A 19664-nucleotide genomic window follows, 5' to 3' on the forward strand; every position below is an offset into this window, starting at 1 on the left:
CAACCTTCCTTCCGAGGAGTGGCTGGTGGGTTTGAACCGCCAGCCGTCTGGTTAGCAGGCAAGTGTCTTAGCCACTATGCTACCAGAGCTCCTATACTGGAGTAGGGTGGGTCCTAATTCTAATGTCATCTAAGTGGTGTCTTATAAAAGATAATGATAAGCAAGGAAAGAGAGTCACATACAAGGGGAAGACAGCATGTGAGCATCTACGAGCAAAGGAATGTCAAAGACAGTAGGCAGCTACCAGAAACCAGGAGAGAGGCAGGAAACAACAGCTTCTTTTCAGAGCTCCCAGTCTGAATCTGGGAGCTCTGGTAGCATAGTGCCTAAGGCACTTGACTGCTAACTAGAAGCCTGGAGGTTCAAACCCACCAGCCACCCCTCGGAAGGAAGATGGGGCAATCTACTTCCGTAGTGATACCGCCTCGGAAACCCAAGGAGGGGTCGCTATGAGTCGGGTGCGACTCGACAGTACATAACAACAACAGTGTGAATCTACACAGCTTGAGAGCTTGATTTGGACTTCCAGTGTTCAGAATTGTGAGAAAATAAATTTCTGTTCTTTAAATCTACTCACTTTGTGATATTTCATTAAGGCAACCCAGGAAACGAAGTCATCAAAATTACCTCACTCATAAACAGACGTTCTATCAAGTAAATAATATACTATATAACTTATAAAAATAAACCTATTAATTCTATCACTTTTATCTGTTTTAGTACAGGAATTTCTTATTAGAATTTTATCTGACAATGACAACAAAAAGAAAAAAACAACTCCACTGCTAAAAATGCTTTTGTAAACCAATATTAAGAGTCCCATTTCTGGAGTTTAGACTGTTAATGCCCTACCTAATTTAAACCCCAGCTGCAGGATTTACTATGGGGGAGGCTTTGGACAAGTTTGTAGATCTCTCTGAAACTAAACCTTCTGCACCTATAAAATATTAGTAACAAAACTTTCTTATAGGGTTGTTTTGAAAATTTAAGAAGATGATAAATCAAGTATGGTACTTACCATAAGGTTTAACTGTTACTAATCACTGATCTATATTCAACTGAGATGGGAGCAGTACTGGTAGGTGAACATTTCAGATTATCAAAATCTTCACTGAGGTTGCTCATTAAGTTAATATTTGTTATTTAATTAAATTTCATTCTAAAAAGGATTCACAGCAACTTAAGAGATGCAGCCAATGTAATAAAACAGCATTCAAAACAAAGAAGAGATGTACAAAGTAGATAAAGGGAAAATAAGTAGAAATCAAGCTAACACCTATTTATAGTATACCAAAACCAAACCAAACTTACTGCCATAGAGTCGATTCCAACTCATAGTGACCCCCGATTGGGTTTCTGAAGTGGTAAATCTTTATGGAAGTAGACTGCCCACCAGTCTTCCTTCCACGGAGAGGCTGGCGAGTTTGAACTGCCAACCTTCTGGTTAGCAGTCAAATTCCTTAGGCACTATGCCACCAGAGCTCCTTATTTATAGTATTTCACTGTCATCAAGTCAGTCCTGACTCATAGCAACCCCTCCATGGGTTTCCGAGACAGTATCACTACAGAAGTAGATTGCCCAATCTTTCTTCGGAGGAGTGGCTGGTGGGTTTGAACCACCAGCCTTCTGGTTAGCAGTCAAATGCCTTAGGCACTACGCCACTAGAGCTTCTTATTTATAGTATAGATCATATAAATGTCCATATAGCTAGTACAGATTGGCCAAACAGCTGTCTCTGTTTCCCAGAAGCCTAATTAGAAGGAAACATAATCAGTTATTAGACTCATACTAGGAAAAACATATTTCTTAGTGCAGAGACTTTATGAGAAATTTCTTATGAACTTTTACGAAGATCAACAAAGAAGACACTATTACATAGTAGGTGGTTCTGAATTAGGAGAGATACCTTTGTACCCACATACTCCACTTACTCCCATGTCCAAGGGACCATTTGGAAATCCAGTTGGGTATTTGTTGCTGTCACAGTGGTAGGAGATGCTATTGGCACTTAATGAGTGGAAACCAGGTATGTTAAACACAATGTTTCTGACAGTCTGTATCAGGGGTTGGTAAACTTCCTCCGTAAAGGGTCAGATAGTGTCCTGCTATTGCAGAGGGAAAGCAGCTAGAGACAATATACGAATGATTGAGCAAGGCTGTATTCCAATAAAACTTTACTTACAGACACAAAAATGTGAATATCATATAAATTTTTCAACTATTTAAAAATGTAAAAACATTTATAGTTCACCAGCCAAAGACAGGTGGTAGACAAGATTTGGTCAGTAGGACTATAGTTAGCCCACTTCTGGCCTATACAGTCCCATTCCAAATGCTAACAGTTGAGAAGAACCATGAAACTCCTAAACATTATCCCTACAGAATACATTACCAAGTTTTTTTCCTAGACTTTTTTCTTAAAGTGCAGGCTGAATACATAACAAATAAATTATGCTCAACAAAAGCAATTCTCCCAGTCTAAAAAATGACATTTCAAGAATATATAGGTCTAATCATTTAAGCAGAAATTGTAGAGAATCTAGATAGATGTATGAATTTAGTGACTGGAGAACGGGTTTGCTATCTTTTAAGTAGTCCTTGAAGATTTCATTTCTCTTAACTAAACCTTTAAATAAGAAGTAAATGGAAGAGGTTTTTATTCTCAGTCAAGTTTCTATAGTACATCTTCTCTAGGGCAGGAACATAACATTTCATCTAGGCAGGTGATCTGGCTGGAATCTTCTTAAAATTCAGGAAATTAACCATAACACACACTGTTTGATAGCTACTCCACTAATGTATAAAAATAAGCCAACAGAGAAACTGCAGATCTAAAACTTTTTCTTAGGAAAATTATTTTAAGTCTATTCTAAGACAAAGATAGAAAGGTAATAGAAGGCCTAAAGTTATATACGGGAGCTCTGGTAGCATAGTGGCTAAGGCACTTGACTGCTAACCAGAAGGCTGGCGGTTCAAACCCACCAGCCACTCCTCGGAAGGAAGGTTGGGCAATCCTACTTCCGTAGTGATACTGCCTCGGAAACCCAAGGAGGGGTCGCTATGAGTCAGGGCTGACTCGACGGCACATAACAACAACAACAACAACAAAAGTTATATACAGTGGTTTTAATCTTTGGTATAGTAAAATTATTTTTCAAAAATATGTCTTTGTTAGTTTTGTCCATATTTTACACATTGGACAGCTCTCCAACCCAATGTATAAAAGCTAAAAACGGAGCAGATCCAATCAAAGTGGAGAAATCCTGGAACCATCACCACTTGGCATCTTCCTATACCAAATTCCAGAACACTTGCACAAAGCCTCAGGTTTCCATGAAATATGGTCTAAAAGAACTGTTCTAAGTATTGGCTATTCCATTAAAATATTTGAGACCTGTAAGTTATGTGCACCAGGAAGGACTATTAATATACATTTGCCCCAAATCAGTATCAGGCTGACTAATAGTGCAGAAGTACTTTGAATGTACCTGTCTGCCTGCCATTTAAAATCAATAAAATCTAAAATAAAGATCTTAAAGCAAATATCTAATTGTTGCAAACAGCAGCAGAGATTCAAGCATTTATTTATTAAGTAGAGAGACCACTATATTATTACAAATATCATTCAGAAAAACAAAAACAAAAATGAAGGATCAACACCAGTAACAAAAAGTACGTATTTACAGGTGGAGTGGGTCTAATTTATACTAAACTATCATCTCTACGCTGGGTCCTACGACATATCTAATGGCACTGATTTACCAGGAGATGATGGTTAGGATTGACTGCTGTGTATGGCCATAGAAATATATCTGGCCTACGAAGTCTTAGTCATCATATAAATATACAAAAACAGCTATGTTAACTGGTCTACAAATATGAAAAAAATAATTCCTTCAAGTTATAAAAAACTCATACATGCTTAAAACAAGACAAAATGTTAAAACAAAGACCTAACCCAAATTAAAAAAAAAAAGAAATTTAAACTCAATGTGTACAATTTCAATACTACTAGCAATACCATAAATCATCCAAAAAAATGCCAAGAACTTTCCAAGTACCTTCAGCCACTGTTAATAATGACAGGACTATTTTCCTTATCCATTTTTCATATTATAACCTAATTCCTATGACTGAAAATATATTAAACTCATGGTTAAAACAGTATTTCCTTCAAAATAACTTGGTAAAAATGTCTTTACCTCCTCTTCCTCAATTTCAGAGGTGTTAAGGTCATGTTTTTGACAGTAAGGACCCTCTTTCCACGCTTCAGTGTCACCACAGTCACAGAAACCGCCACCTCCTGATGTAGTCATCTTGAAAAAAAAGTGTGAAGTATCTTGTCAATAAGTATTTACTGAGGGCTATCAAAGTATAAATAAAAATATCAAGAACCTGAAAAATAACACTGCTTTAAGTGTTTCATTTTTTGGAGAGATACTTACCTTCAGTAAACATCAAAACCTTCCAATACTTTAAAGCTTATTTTAAATAAGCCTTATTGGCTAATCTAAGGAACTCCTGTGGTGTAGCGGTCAAGAAATATGGCTATTAGCCAAAAATTTGGCAGTTCGAACCCATCAGCTGCTTGATGGGAGAAAGATGAGGCAGTCTGCCTCTGTAAAGATTTACACCCTTAGAAATTCCATGGGGCAGTTTTACTCTGTTCTAAAAAGGGTCGCCATGAGTCAGAATTGGGTTTGGTTTTTGTGGTTATAGGCTAATCTACGTGATTTCAAAATAATAAGCTACTTAGCAAATAACAGATACTGTAAAGAGGTAGAATATATCCATGTACACAATTTCCTTAATTAGAAAAGTCAAAGGCTGACGACAGTTTTTCCTGCTGGGTTTTGGGTTAATTGGTATAATCTTGGTATCTATGCTAATAGGGTGTGATACTATAATGTAATATAATAGATTCAAGGGCATAAAGATTCCTTCTGTCTCCTGGAAGAGTCTCAGAGAAAGTGAGCAACAAAGACTACAGAAACAGTTTCTTTCTCTTTTCTAATACTTTCTAAGTAGCAGTCACTCTTCCAAAAGTCAGGCTATAGATGCTCAGGAAATAGAAAAATGGACTGCCTGATCAAAAAAAGCTTTTATACCTGTGGGGTTTCAATAATTATTTATATGGCCTTAAGTGATCGCAGTGATTCAAGGAGTCTAGTATGACAGAACTTATTGATTAATAATCAGTAGACTGGAAACTCTGCTTTTTAAAAAATACTGTCAGGAAGAGTTTTGAAATGATTATCAGATATAGCAAATTTTGGAATGAGCCCTAGTCAATCTTTCCAAAGGAAGAATTTATGTGTTATATATCACAATATAATTAATGTAATCTCCCCAACTATAGTTATTCCCAAAGGCTGCAAAGATAGACACCAAGAAACATGGGGAGGCAGCCAATTTAAAAATGACAACCCCACCCTACAGCTGAGTTTATATGCTTGTTCCTGTTATCAAACACAGGTAGAACAGGTTAAAAGAAACTGGGATTCTCTTACTGATTTATGAGAAGAAAGAGTACATATAAGAATATAAGGAGCCTAATTGTGTGGTTGTTTTAGTTCACTATTACCAACATGTAGGTAGAGTAAGTTAAAACAAACAGGAGGAAAAGTCCTGAGCCAGGAGGAATTTTGTTCATTAAGAACAAGAATGATATATTCCTTTTCCACCTTCTCATTTGAGAAGAAGATAAAAGGTTCCACCTAGCAATATAGTCCTCTAACCTCTAAATTTTCATGGCTCTAGTAGAGGTACAAAGGGTAGCCTTAGGAATAATTTACCTTTATCTGTACCCCTGATTTAAAAGCAAACATTAGGTTTTTGAAACATATGACTGCATATGCAGTGAAAGAATAATAAAACTGATGGGTCTTGTGCTCTGGAGTGAGACCCTCTCCTGCACTGTGGCAGATGCCTCTTTAATATTGAGAAAAGACACATCTTCTCAAATGTACGATCACATCACTTTGCTTATTCCTTTTCTCACATATCTTGACTTCAGAACCTGACTCTCACACCTGAAATTCTACTTTTACCTCTAATAGCGCTTTTCATAAATCCAAAATTACAAAAAAGATAAACATAAAAAATGGCAAAACAAAAACAAACTCAAAAACCAATACAGAAGAGCTGATATTTCTTGTCATTCTTGAAGACATCTCTCAGGAAGACTGGATTCATAATTCACATCTCTACTGCTATCATCTTTAATGGTATTTAAAAACACATTGCTAAGATCACTCTCGCTGCTCCTTTTTAATGTGAAATCTTAAAATGTACCTTATAAAATTCCATACCACATATGGTTATTATCTTGACATTACTAACCCTATATCGATGGTCTCTGTGAACACTTCCCAAAAAGCACTCCATGCATAAAACACAAGTTGGATCAACTGCACAGTCTCTGTAAAGTTAAAGAAAAAAAAAAATCAGAGTCTCATAAAATAAGTGTATTTTTCATAACAAAGTAGTTTTAAATTGGAACCCATCCTAAAAGAGCCAGAATAGTGAAGTTTCTAGGTGTTACAAGAGAGGAAATATCATTCCCAAAGAGCTTTCAGATCTTTGATCAATGAAATCAGCTTAAGATTCTGCTTCTCATACTGGATATATGCTAGGGAGTCTCTGAAGGCACATAATATAGAATGATTATTTCTCCCAAAAATCTGAGGACATCATATTTTATATCAAAACACATAGATGTGGAATTGATTCAAAATCTGCATAACTTCTTAAGATATATCTTGAGACTTCAAATGATTTCATACAAGTAGGTATTTTAGATCAAGGAAAGGTCTTCAAAGTAATGAAGAACTTTTATATTTAAAAATATATTCTTACATTAGAATTAAACTTAAATATAGTTTAAATTTTAATTTAAATGGGGAAATTAAACTTTCTAAGTGTTCAATATACAGACTGATATGGATGTTCTCACTTGGTCCTCATGTCTAATGGTCACATAATACATATGGTCTATGAGGTATCCTGAGAGGGAAGTGACAATTCCACAGGTGGATGAGCTGACAGCGTGCCTTCAGTTGTTTCATTACTTTCATCATATTGCCAGTTAAATACATTTACAGATTATATCTTAAATAGGGGAATCTTTGTTATTCCATGAAATGAGAGGAAAGGTCACAATTAGTTACATTTTTCAAAAAGTGTTAATGTTCTTTTTAATTGCATTCTGGTTGCTCTGTTTCCAGTATTCTACTTTCCCTGCTCCCGTATCTTCTCATCTTTGTGTTAGAGTAAATACTGGCATTTTGATCTTATATAGATGGTTTTCTGGTAGAGCACTGTACTTATAGTACTGCTGTTCATGAATGACAGAGGCAGAAAAATGGGGCTTGCTGGGGCTAAGGGGATAAAATCATCACTCAGATGGACTAGGAGTATAGGGTTGCCCAAAGCTGAGGGAGCAGAGTTCCCCTCCCACTGGGCTTGGATGGTGGAACTGAAGCCCAGAGCTGAGGGGCCTCCACCCAGATCTGAAGGTCAGGGCCACTGCCTAGGTGCGTCCTAAGAATAGAGGATTATTTTCAAGCCTTGAAAGCTAATGCAATTTGTTCTCCTGGGTTTTGGATTTGCTTGGTGCCTGTGATGGTTATGTTTGTGTGTCAATTTGACTAGGGCTGGTTGAGTGGCTGGGCAGCTGTATGTAGTATTCCCCATGATGAGACTGGTAATCAACTCCATGGTGGAACCTACTGTGAGCAGCTAAGTAGCTGCGTTTGGGTATGTGGTCTGCTTCCTGTATATAAGCAGCAGCTTTGGGAATAGTCCAGTTTATGGCACTCTTGGACTCTGCATGTAGCCGTGTCATTGTTCAGCAGCCTGCCATACTCTGCCAACCTTGGGACTTACAATACACTTGACTTAATGGCCTGCCGTGTGGTTTGGTAACATCCGGACTGTGACTTTTTACTTGTCAACCTTGGGCTTGTCAGTCTCAGCAGCCAGCAGTTGTGTAAGTGAAGAGATGCCTCTAGCTTCAGTGGGCCAGGAGCAAGAGGCAAAGCTGAAGCCCAAACGTTGAGGGGCTTTCACCCAGCCCCCAGAGCCTGGCACTTTGAACTTGGACTTAAAGCCTCCAAACTGTGAGAGAATAAACTCCTGTTTGTTAAGGCCATCCCATTTGTGGTATATTTCTGCCAGAGCCAGAGAGGCACTAGGTAACCAGAACAGTGCCCATTATCCTTTCTTTCTTTCCAATTTTTCCCATTTGTAATGCAAATTCTACCTTGTGCCTGCTCCACCACTCTACTTGGAAAAAGATAGCTTGTATTGTCGATTTTACAGGTTCATAGATGAAGAAGGATTTTGCTCCAGGTCGAAATACGCCTGAAGTCTCACCCATATTTGATTTAGATTTAGATGATTCAGAAGATAAGATTCTGGACTTTGGAGTTAAGATTTTTGGGATGATGTGATGGGGTAAATGTACTTTACAAGTGGCAAGGACATGAATTTTGGGGGGGTCAGAGGGTAGAATGCTATGGATTGAATTGTGTCCCCCCAAAATATGTACTGTAAATCTAACCTCTATACCTGTGTTTATAATCCCATCTGGGAATGAATTTTTTGTTTTGTTAATGACATTCTATGTAGGGTATGTCTTAAGCCAATCTCTTTTGAGATATAAAAGAAATTAAGCAAGGAAGCAAGTGAAGCAGAGATGCAGGAAGAGACATATCAACCTACTTGAAAATTCCCAGGAGCAGAAGCTCAGAAGAGAGCAGCTCTCTTCCAGAGCTGAAAGAGAGAGCGAGCCTTCCCTGAGAGTTGGCACCTGAATTCTGACTTCTAGCCTCCTAACCAGTGTGAAAATAAGTTTCTATTTGTTAACGCCATCTGTTTGTGGTATTTCTGTTATAGCAGCACTAGATAACTAAGACACTTGGCTTCTTAATTACATAAATGGAGAGAAAAAAGGAAAGATGGAGAGGGAGTTATATACTAAACACTTGAGAGAAACAGTAGTAAATGTAGTGTGTAAATTCTTGATCTGCACTTATGAATCAATCGGGGCAATTTCAACCCTGGCTAGATATTAGATAATATTAAAAGAATCAGCGCTAATTTTTTAGGGTGTTAATGGCATGGAAATCTATATACTAGGTATCTGTTAATAAAGGGGTATGATGTCTGGGATTTGCTTTAAAGTAATTTGACAGGGCAGAAAAAAAAAAAAAAAAGGTGTGTATGGGGTATAGACCAAAGCTGAAGCTGAGCTATAAGTACATATCAGGTCCACAATACTATTTATTTTTCTTTTATTATGTTTGAAATTGTCCATAATAAAACGGTTTTCAAAACCCAACATTCAGATACATAATAAAATTCACTTATATACCTCCTTTGCTAAGAATTTGTAACATAAACAGCTATTGAAGCTTCTAAGATACTTTTCTGAATCAAATCAGAACAGAGTTTTCTTTTTTGGACTATTAAAATGTTAAATTACACGAATACATGTTTTAAAGATGAACGGATTCCTGGGCTAAATTCCATTTGATTGTGAAGTATCACTCTAGGATTCAAATAGGCTAATATTTTAATTAGGAACTTTTGCTCTATAGCAATAAAACAAATGGCTTTATAATGCCTCCTCTTTGTACTGCCTTTATCAAGTTTTGGAATCAAGATTATATTAGTGTCATAAAAGAGCTAGGCAGCTTTTACTGGTTACTTTTGGTTGAAACCTGTGTAAGAAAGGAATTAATTGTCCCTTCACAATATGGTTGAATTCACTAGTACTATCATCCAGGCATAGGATTTTAGAAGGGAAGATCTTTGACTACTATTCTACTATTTTCCATACTCTATTCAAGTTGTCTGCCATTTTCCAAGGAATTTATCTATTTTATCCAAGTTTCCAAATTTTCTTGGTTCTTGGCACCTTTAGTGTCTAGTAATTTTTTCATGGCACCTCAAGGTCAACAGATAAACTGATGTTTATCAAATAGTTAGGCTAAAAAAACAAAACAACACAAAAAACAACTTGGCATCTGTTGGGCACCGCCTAACTTCTCAAACCCTGGAATTGGATCGGCCACTGTCATCACCCTCATTTCCTGTTCCACATTCATTTCCCCAAGCAACATCTGCTTACTAATCACAGCAACTGTAGAGAATCTAGCTTTGCAACATACGATACCCTTAAAAGGAATACACAGTAAGTGTATTTCTTAGTTTTTATTTTGTATATTCACATCTTCTCTTTTTCCCAATTGGTCTTGCCAGAAATTTGGCTTACTAATAATTCCAAAGAGTCAGTTTCTCAACTTTTCTATTTAATTTTGGATCTTGCCTTTATTATTCTCTTCTTGTATCCATGAATTTGCTCTACTGTTCTTTTTTTAACTTCTTGATCTGAATATTTATTTTTAATTTTAAAATACTTTTAGATTTACAGAAAAGTCTGAAAAAATAGTAGGGAGTTCCCATATGTACTTCACTAAGTATGCTTCAATCTTCAAAACCAGGAAATTAGCATTGGTACAATACTATTAACTACAGATCTTATTCAAATTTTATCACAATTCCCATTAATATTCCTTTCCCGTTCCAGGATCCAATACAGGATCCCACTTGGCATTTAACTGTCATGTCTCCTTAATCTCCTCCAATTTGTGACATTTTCTCATGTCTTTCATGACTATGATACTTCAGAAGAGTACTGATCAGTTATTTTGTAGAATGTCCCTCAATTTGGGTTTGTTTGACGTTCTTATAATTAGATTGAGGTTATGCATTCTTAGCAAGAATGCCATAGAAGTGATGATGCCTCTTTCACAGTGCATCATAACAAGGAGTAAATGTATTGATTTGATATTTTTTATTCCTAGCCATGTTAACCTGCTTAAGGAGAGGTCTGCCAGCTTTCTTCACTGGAAAAAAAGTTACTATTGTTTCTTTTATAATTAACATATATTTTGGAAGATACTCTGTGAATATGCAAACATCTTGCTCCTTTGAAAACTTTCACCCACTAATTCTGGCCTCCATTAGTGTATCTTGCCTACAATTACTACTGTGCTGTCTGCCTAATGATGATTTTCTATGTCACTCATTCCTTCTTTACTTATTGGAATTCTTCAGTTATGAAGAGCTGTCCCTTCTCCCCCATTTGTTTATTTACTGATTCAATTATTTGGTTACTTAAGTATGGACTCATTTATTTGATTCTACAGATGATAATCTAATACTATCTTTCTTACTTTGTTGCTCAAACGGTTTCTTTCAGTTTTGGCCATTGGGAGCTCCTTCAGAAGGCTCTTGTGTCCTTTCAACATGTTCCATCCTTTTTTGAGCATTTCCATTCCTTCAGACAAAACAAGATGTATCTTCCTTGGCCCAACATTGAAATCAATTACTTCTCTAAGGAGCTCTGATTCCTTTTATTGAGCAACAGTATTTAGAAACCAGTGTCTAAGCAAATACATAGATCACTTTCTTAAAAAAATTAAGATATAATTCATAAAACCATAAAATTCACTCTTTTAAAGTGTACAATTTATTTCTTAGTAAACTCAAAAGTTATGCAATCATTACCACTGTCTCCTTCCAAAGTATTTCATCATCTCTCAAAAGAAACCCTGTATCTATTAGCAGTAAGTCTCCATTTTCCTTTTCATCAGCCCCTGGCAACCACTAATCTCCTTTTCCATGGATTTGCCTATTCTGGACATTTCATGTAAGTAAAATCATACAATATGTGGCTTTTTGTATATAGCTTCTTTCATTTGGTATGTTTCCAAGATTCAGCCATACTGTAGCATCTATCAGTAGTTGATCCCATTCTGTCTTTCAACTGACACATTTTTTCCCTTTTTCTTTTTTGGCTATTATGAATAATGCTATTGTGAACATTTGTATATAAGTTTTTGCATGGATACATGTTTTCATTTTCTTTTCAGCATCCAGCTAGCAGTGAAATTGCTGGGTTGGACAGTAACTTTGTGTTTAATCTTTTGAGAAATTGTCTTTTCTAATGCAGCTGAACCATTTTACATTCCTATCAGTAATGTATGAAGATTCCAATCTCACCAACATTTTTACTGTCTCTCTTTTTATTATAGCCATTATAGTAGGTGTGATGTGACAGTGTATAGTAGCTTTGATTTGCATTTCCTGATGAATAATTGATGTTGAACATCTCATGTGTTTGATGACATTTGCGTATCTTTGAACAAATGTCTATTCAAATCCTTTGCACATTTTAAAGTTGGGTAACTTGAATCACAATAAAAAACTAAATGAAATACAACTTGGGTTACTTGCCTTTTATTGATGAGTTGTAAAAGTTCCTTATATATTATCAATACTAATCTCTTATCAGATATATGGTTTTTAAATATTTTCTCCCATTTTATGGACTGTATTTTCACTTTATGGACTATATTTTCACATTCTTGAAAGTGTCCTTTGATGTATAAAAGTTTTCATTTTAATGAAGTCTAATTTATCCATTTTCTTCTGTAGTTGCTTGGGCTTTTGGTGTCATAGTTAAGAAAGCTCTGCTTAAGCTAAATCACAAATTAAGGTATAATTCATATACCATAAAATTCACTCTTTTAAAGTGTACAATTTATTTTTTGGTATATTACATATGTCTGTATTTTGTTCTAAGAGTTGTGTAGTTTTAGCTCTGGTGGCATAGTGCTTAAGGCATCTGACTGCTAACCAGAAGGCTGGTGGTTCAAACCCACCAGCTACTCCTCAGAAGGAAGACTGGGCAATCTACTTCCTTAGAGACACTGCCTCAGAAACCCAAGGAATGGTCGTTATGAGTTGGAATCGATTCCATGGCAGTGAGTTAGGTTTTGGTATTTAGATTTGCAAAAAATGGCCTGCAGACAATATTCCTCAGACCTTCTCTAACTTCATAGGGGGAGACACAATCACCAACAGCATCAATAGCCCAAGGCTGATTTCTATGAAGCAGAGATGAGACACATCATGATCCTCCAAACTTTTTACTAACTCTGACACCAACAGTCACTCCCATTGCTCTATTTCTCTGCTGAGTTTGATAATTTGTTACAATGGCCACACACAGCTCACAGATAGTATTCATGATTATGGGATTTATCAGGGAAGTAAACTCACTGCCATCGAGTCAATTTCAACTCATAGTGACCCCCCTTGGGTTTCCGAGGCGGTAAATCTTTACAGAAGTAGATTACCCAGTTTTCTGTGGACTGGCTGGTGGGTTTGACCCATCAACCTTCTGGTTAACAGTCAAATGACTTAGGTACTACATCACCGGGGAAGTAAAAGGTTGTATTTCAGGATGAGAAATGACTCAGAATACAGTTCTTTGATCAGGACAGCCTCTTTTCAGCCGTTCTGCAAGCTTGCTTCTCGCTGCAGTCCCTTGGCCTCTGCCCTGCTTGGGCAAGTGTTACAAAGCTCTTTTATTTCTGCCAATAAGTGCCCAGAAAGGCACCTCATGTCACCAGCAAGCCTGTTGCCCAAAGGCACTCAGCTTTCTCGTTCCATGAGCTGGGAAGCCCATTTCTCTGTATGATGCTGGGGTCTACTGCTGCAGTTTCTCTGTTGCTGCTTCTTGCCATCTCAGCAAAGTGTTACAGTTCTCTGTTTCCTGAGTTCAGGAGATTCAGCACAGGGATCTCAGGTCCAAAGGATGTGCTCTACTCCTGGCTCTTCTTTCTTGATGGTAGTGAGATCCCCCTTTCTGCCTCTAGAATGGCTCATTTTAAGCCTTGTAGAATGGCAAAATGGACCAATCCCCACACTGGGGTTCCATACACCTTATTCGGACAGTCCCACCTCCACAAGGGTGCCATATATCTCATTTACATTATTAGCAAACTACCAATCCCTTTAGTGGGACACAAGCACCTTACAATTACAAAGTCTCACTCAGGCATCAGATGCCCGTCACAAAGACTAGGGCTAGAAGGGTCATTATTAAGTAATCCCTGCACCACAAAGTTATTGATCCATTTTGAGTTAATATCTGCATATTGTATGACACAGTCTCCAACTTCCTTTTTTTGCATGTGTGTACCAGATGGCTGGAGGTTCAAACCCACCAGCCACTCCTCGGAAGGAAGGTTGGGCAATCCTACTTCCGTAGTGATACTTCCTCGGAAACCCAAGGAGGGGTCGCTATGAGTCGGGGCCGACTCGACGGCATGTAACAACAACAACAACAAACCTAGTGGTATAGCGCCTAAGGCATTTGGGAATCTACTTCCCTAGTGATACCACCTTGGAAATCCAAGGAGGGGCCACGAGTCGGATTTGACTCAACAGCAGTGCGTTTTTTTTAAATCTAGTTGTCCCAGCATTGTTTGCTGAGTAGACTATTCTTTCCCAAACTGAACTGTCTTGTCAACCTTGTTGTGATGGGTGAGGTTATGTGCCAACTTGGCTAGACTACGATGTTCAGTGATTTAGCAGGTATTACGTAATTGACCTTCATTCTGATGTGAGCAGGTACTCAGCTGAAATGGGAGTTTCCTTGGGAATGTGACTTGTATCCAATATATATGGATGCTTTGGCAAAGCCAGCTGGCTGTCTCAATCCTGCATCTGACTTGCCATCCTCCGACCTCTAGTTCTTGGGATGTGGGCCAGCAGCCAGCCATCTGATCTGCTGATGTCAGGACTCATCAGCTCCATAGCCCTGTGAGCCAGCAGCCTGCCATCTGACTTGCCAATTTTGGGTTTGTGAGCCCCTGTAGCCACAAGTCAGAAGAAACCTCCAACTTGACGCCAGACCCATGGATTTAGGACTTAACAGCATTCACAATTGTGTAAGTCTTTTTCTTGAAATAAACCTCTCTCTCTTGCTCTCTCTCTCTCTCTATACACGCTTCACTGGTTTTGCTCCTCCAGAGAATCTAGCCTTAAGACACTTGTCAAAAATCAATTAAACATACGCATTAGAGTTTATTTCTCTCAATTCTATTCCATTGATCTATGTGTATCACAAAGATACTTCTGTAACTGTTCCATGTGTACCTGAAAAAATATATATTCTCTCAGGTAGAAAGTTCTATCATATTTGACAGCAAGTCTATTAATGTATTATTCAAATCTTAGGTCTATGGTTTTTATCTGCTTACTCTATCAGTTTCTGAAGGGTAGATATTAAAGTCTTAATTATGTTTATTTTTCTATTTCTCCCTGCAGTTCTAGCTTGACATATATTGAGATTTTATTGTTAGCTGCATATATGTTCATTATAGGTTCTGCTTTATCTAGTGTCCTTTTGCATCCCCAATGCTTTTTGCTTCAAATTCTATTTTGTCAGACATTAGTACTGCTACTCTAACTTTCTTTTGTATTATATTATTTGCCTGGTCTACTTTTTTCCCATTCTTCTCTTCCATGCTTTCAGTGATTTTCTGTTTTAGTTTGGCTCCTGTAGAGAACATTTTTGGATTGAAAAAATATCAATCTGAGAATTACTGTCACAATACAACTGGAGTGGCTATATTAACATTTGATAAAATAGACTTAAAGATAGGAATAATAACAGAACTAATAAGAAAAGACAGTGCATAATGATAAAAGAATCAATACATCAGGAAGCCATAACACTTATATAAATATGTATGTATGAACCTAATAAAATAGGTTGAATATACGTGAAACAAAAACTAAACTAAGAGAAACAGACAAATCCACAATTGTATTTGAAGATTTTAATACCTCTTTCTCAGTTAAAAAAAAAAAAAAAAAATCACTAAGGATATAGAAGACCTGAATGACAAGGTGATTACCTTGTCCTAACTGACAGTATAGTACAGGGTTTACTACTTGGTATGTCTCTTCTACCCATTGTCTCTGGTGCCTACCAATTCCTGGGTGGTACCATGTAAATGTGAAGTGCTTTGTGGGCCACCAAGGGGAACAGATAGCTTGCTAATAATGTAAATAAGGTACATGGTAACTTTGTGGGGGTGGGACCATGGATATAAGGTGTATGGAACCGTAACATGGGGATTGGTCAGTTGTGGCATTCCGCTAGGCTTAAAATGAGCCAACCTAGAGACGGAAAAGGGGATCTCACTACCATCAAGAAAGCCGGGAGTGAAGTGCATCCTTTGGACCTGAGATCTGTGGGCTGAGATGGTGGCAGCGGAACCAAGAGACTGGCATGAAATGGAGCGGCAGGCTTCCTGGCCCATGAAGCAAGGTACACCTATCAGTAGCACTAAAAGACCTTTGTAACACTTGTCCAAGCAGGGCAGAGGCCAGGTCGAGAGACTGAGGGCCAAAGAGAGGAGTGCCTGCAGGCACAGCTGAGGGAAGGTTGTTCTGATTGAAGAACTACTTCCTGAGCATTTCTGAATCTGAATTATAAACCTGTTGCTTCCCTAGTAAATTCCATAATTTTGAGTATGGTCTATGAGTTCTACATGGTCATTGCAAAGAATTATTGAACCCAGAAAAGAAACAGAGGTGCCATGGGAGGGAAAGTTGGTGTCAGAATTGGTATAGGGGTTGGAGGGTAGCAGAATGTCTGACCAAATGGGGATCATCCTTGGGTTGATGCTGCTGATAGTGATTTTGCCTCTACTTTGTAAAGTTAGAGGTGGTCAGAGGATGCTGCCCCACGCTCTTTCTGCAGACATTAACAGAATATTACACCCAGTAACTGCAGAATATACATTCTTTTCAAGAGCATATGGAAAGTTCAAGATTAAGCATAGGCTATGCCATAAAACAAGTCTCAATAAAGTTCAAGACTAAAATCTTAAGGAATATATAACTACATTAGAATTAGTAACAATATAGTATCTAGAAAAGCCCAAATATTTGGAAATTAAACAAACCAAAACCCATGAATCAAAAAAAAAGTATAAACACATTAAATCCAAACAAAATAAGTAAAAGACAGTAATGATAAGAGCAAAAATCAATAAAACAGATGGAACAGGAGGAAATCAACAAAGTAAAAAACTGCTTCTCTGAATGTTGTTGTTGTTGCTGTTATGTGCCGTCGAGTAGGATCTGACTCATAGCGACCCCTCCTTGGGTTTCCAAGGCTGTATTACTACAGAAGTAGATTGCCCAACCGTCCTTCTGAGGAGTGGCTGGTGAGTTTGAACTGCCAGCCTTCAGGTTAGCAGTCAAGTGCTTTAGGCACTATGCTACCAGAGCTCCTGATTCTCCGAATACATGAATAAAATTGATTAAAAAGAGAGACAACACAGCTTACCAATATTAGGAATAAAAGAGAGGATATCACTATAGCTACTACAGACTTCATGCCTGAGGAAATATGCACAACTGGACACCAATAAATTTGACAACACAGATGAAACAAACATATGCTTTGAAAATATTATACACCATTGCCTTGGAAACCCAAGGAGGGGTCTCTGCGAGTCCAATCAACTCGACTCAACGGCAGTGAGTGAAACAAAATAAAGCTCTAAGAACTATCAAAAAAATTTTATTTGTCACTGGTCAGATGCAGTCTGGTGAGAATCTCAATACTATGGCCCTGAAATACATTCGGCACCTGGAATAAAACTCACCCTCAGCGGCAGGCTCCCAGTCCAATAGTTAACAAGATGTACATGCAGACCACTCAACCCAGGATGCCACACCCACACACTCAATGGTAATACATCCCTTAAAGCAATAGACATGGGACACCAAAGGACCAACATTTAAACTGAGGAAATGCAGGACAAATAGGAGTGCATAATTACGAGGGGCACAGGGGAAGTGTTGCAGGGTAGGGAGGGGAGGAGACTGGGTTAGGGTTGGACATGGAGAATGGGGAATGAAACTAAATGTACGCCTGACTTTGAATGTAAAACAAGCTCTTAAAATAAAAAAAAAAATAAATAAAAATTGTTATTTGTTATAAAAAACTTCCTTATAAAGAAAACTCTAGGCCTTGATAGTTTGTTTCACTGGTGAAGTCGATCAAATATTTGAGAAAGAATACCAATCTTACACAAAGTTTTTCAGTAAATAGAGAAAGAGAGAATAGTTCCCAATTTATTTTAAATGCCAGCCTAACTGATAGCAAAATCCAAAGACATTACAAGATTATACCCTTCATGGAACACAGATGTAAAAAATCGTAACATAACATTAGCAAATTTAATCCAACAACATATAAAAATATAATACTTACGTGATAACTTAAATGGAGTTTATCCCAGAACTGATAAACACTTGAAAAATCAAGCATTGGAAATCTACCATATTAATACAATAAAGGAGAAAACCTGTATGATCATCTCAACAGATACAGTAAAAGCACTTGGTTACATTCAATAAACCATTATAATATTAACAATGATATAAAGGGTATGTATGACATAACTATACTAACATCATAATTAATAATGAAAGACTAAATGTTTTCCCCCTAAGACTGAGAACAAGGCGAGGATGTCTACTTTTACCATGGCTTAAAGGCATGAAAAATAAAAGGCAAATGGATTGGATAAGTAAGAAGTAAACCTGTTGAAGAAGTGAAACTGTTCCCATTCACAGAGACATGATTATTTATATAGAAATCTTAAGGTAAAAAACCCCAAACAAAACAAAATAAAACTATTAGAAGTAATAATTCTATTTCTTTATACTAGCAGCAAATAAGTGGAAACTGAAATTAAGAGAGAAATTTTAAAAGACCTTAACGAACAGTGAGGTATAATACATTCATGGATTGGAACCCTAAATACTGTTAAAATGTCATTTTTTCCTAAACTGAGTCTATAGAGTCAGTGCAACCGAACAGGCTCTTTAAGAAATGAAAACTAATAAGGTAATTCTAAAATTTAAAATGCAAAGGACCTGAAATAAATAGATGTTGAACAAAGAAGATTTATACTAATCAACTCAAGACTTGCTATAAAGCTACAGTCATCAAGATAATGTGATACTGGCATAAAAATGGACCTATCAATAAATGGAACAGAGTGCTTAGAAACAGTCACACTTACACGGCCAAATGATTTTGATAAGGCACCAAAGAATTTAATGTGGAGGAACAAATGGTGTAAGAACTAGATATCCACATGCAAAGAAATGAAACTCAACTCTACCTTAGACCATATACAAAAATTAGTTTGAGATATATCACACACCCAACCATATATGCTAAAATTACGAAGTTTATGGAAGTACAGAGAATATCTCTGCAACCTGGAAAAAGGCAGAGATTTCTTAGATACAGTAAAGAATAATTACAAAAGAAAAAAAAATGAATATTTGAACTTCATCAAAATTAAAAACTTCTGTTGTCAAAAACCACAAACCTGAAAAAAATATTCACTACCTATCTGACAAAGGGAGCTCTGGTGACATAGCGCCTAAGGCATCTGACTGCTAACCAAAGGCTGGCGGTTCCAACTCACCAGCCACTCCTTGAAAGGAAGACTGGGCAATCTACTTCACTAGAGATACCGCCTTAGAAACCCAAGGAGGGGTCGCTATGAGTTGGGATTGACTTGATGGCAGTGAGGTTTTTTTTTTTTAAATCTGACAAAGGATTTGTATCCATAATATATAGTTTTTTTTTTAAAAAAAAAACCTCTAAAACTCAGTAATAACAACACAAACAATCCAATAAAAAATGGACAAGAGACCTGGAAAATTACACCACACAGAAGTTAGATGAATGAGCAATAAG

At 37.2% G+C, this 19664-nt stretch overlaps 1 protein-coding gene across 1 annotated transcript in view; it reads right to left on the reverse strand.

Annotated features, from left to right (window-relative positions):
• Positions 1-19664, reverse strand: part of UBR2 (ubiquitin protein ligase E3 component n-recognin 2) — a 140774-nt gene that overhangs the window by 87402 nt on the left and 33708 nt on the right. Inside the window, exons 3-4 of the mRNA XM_007936245.2 lie at positions 6344-6422; positions 4204-4317 (exon numbers count right to left, since the gene is read on the reverse strand). Coding sequence (XP_007934436.1) covers positions 4204-4317; positions 6344-6422 — 193 coding nt within the window. The remainder of the gene's footprint in view (positions 1-4203; positions 4318-6343; positions 6423-19664) is intronic.

This window comes from Orycteropus afer, unplaced genomic scaffold (assembly GCF_000298275.1).
Source record: "Orycteropus afer afer isolate SDZICR_OR568_19922 unplaced genomic scaffold, OryAfe1.0 scaffold00034, whole genome shotgun sequence".
Taxonomy (NCBI): domain Eukaryota; kingdom Metazoa; phylum Chordata; class Mammalia; order Tubulidentata; family Orycteropodidae; genus Orycteropus; species Orycteropus afer.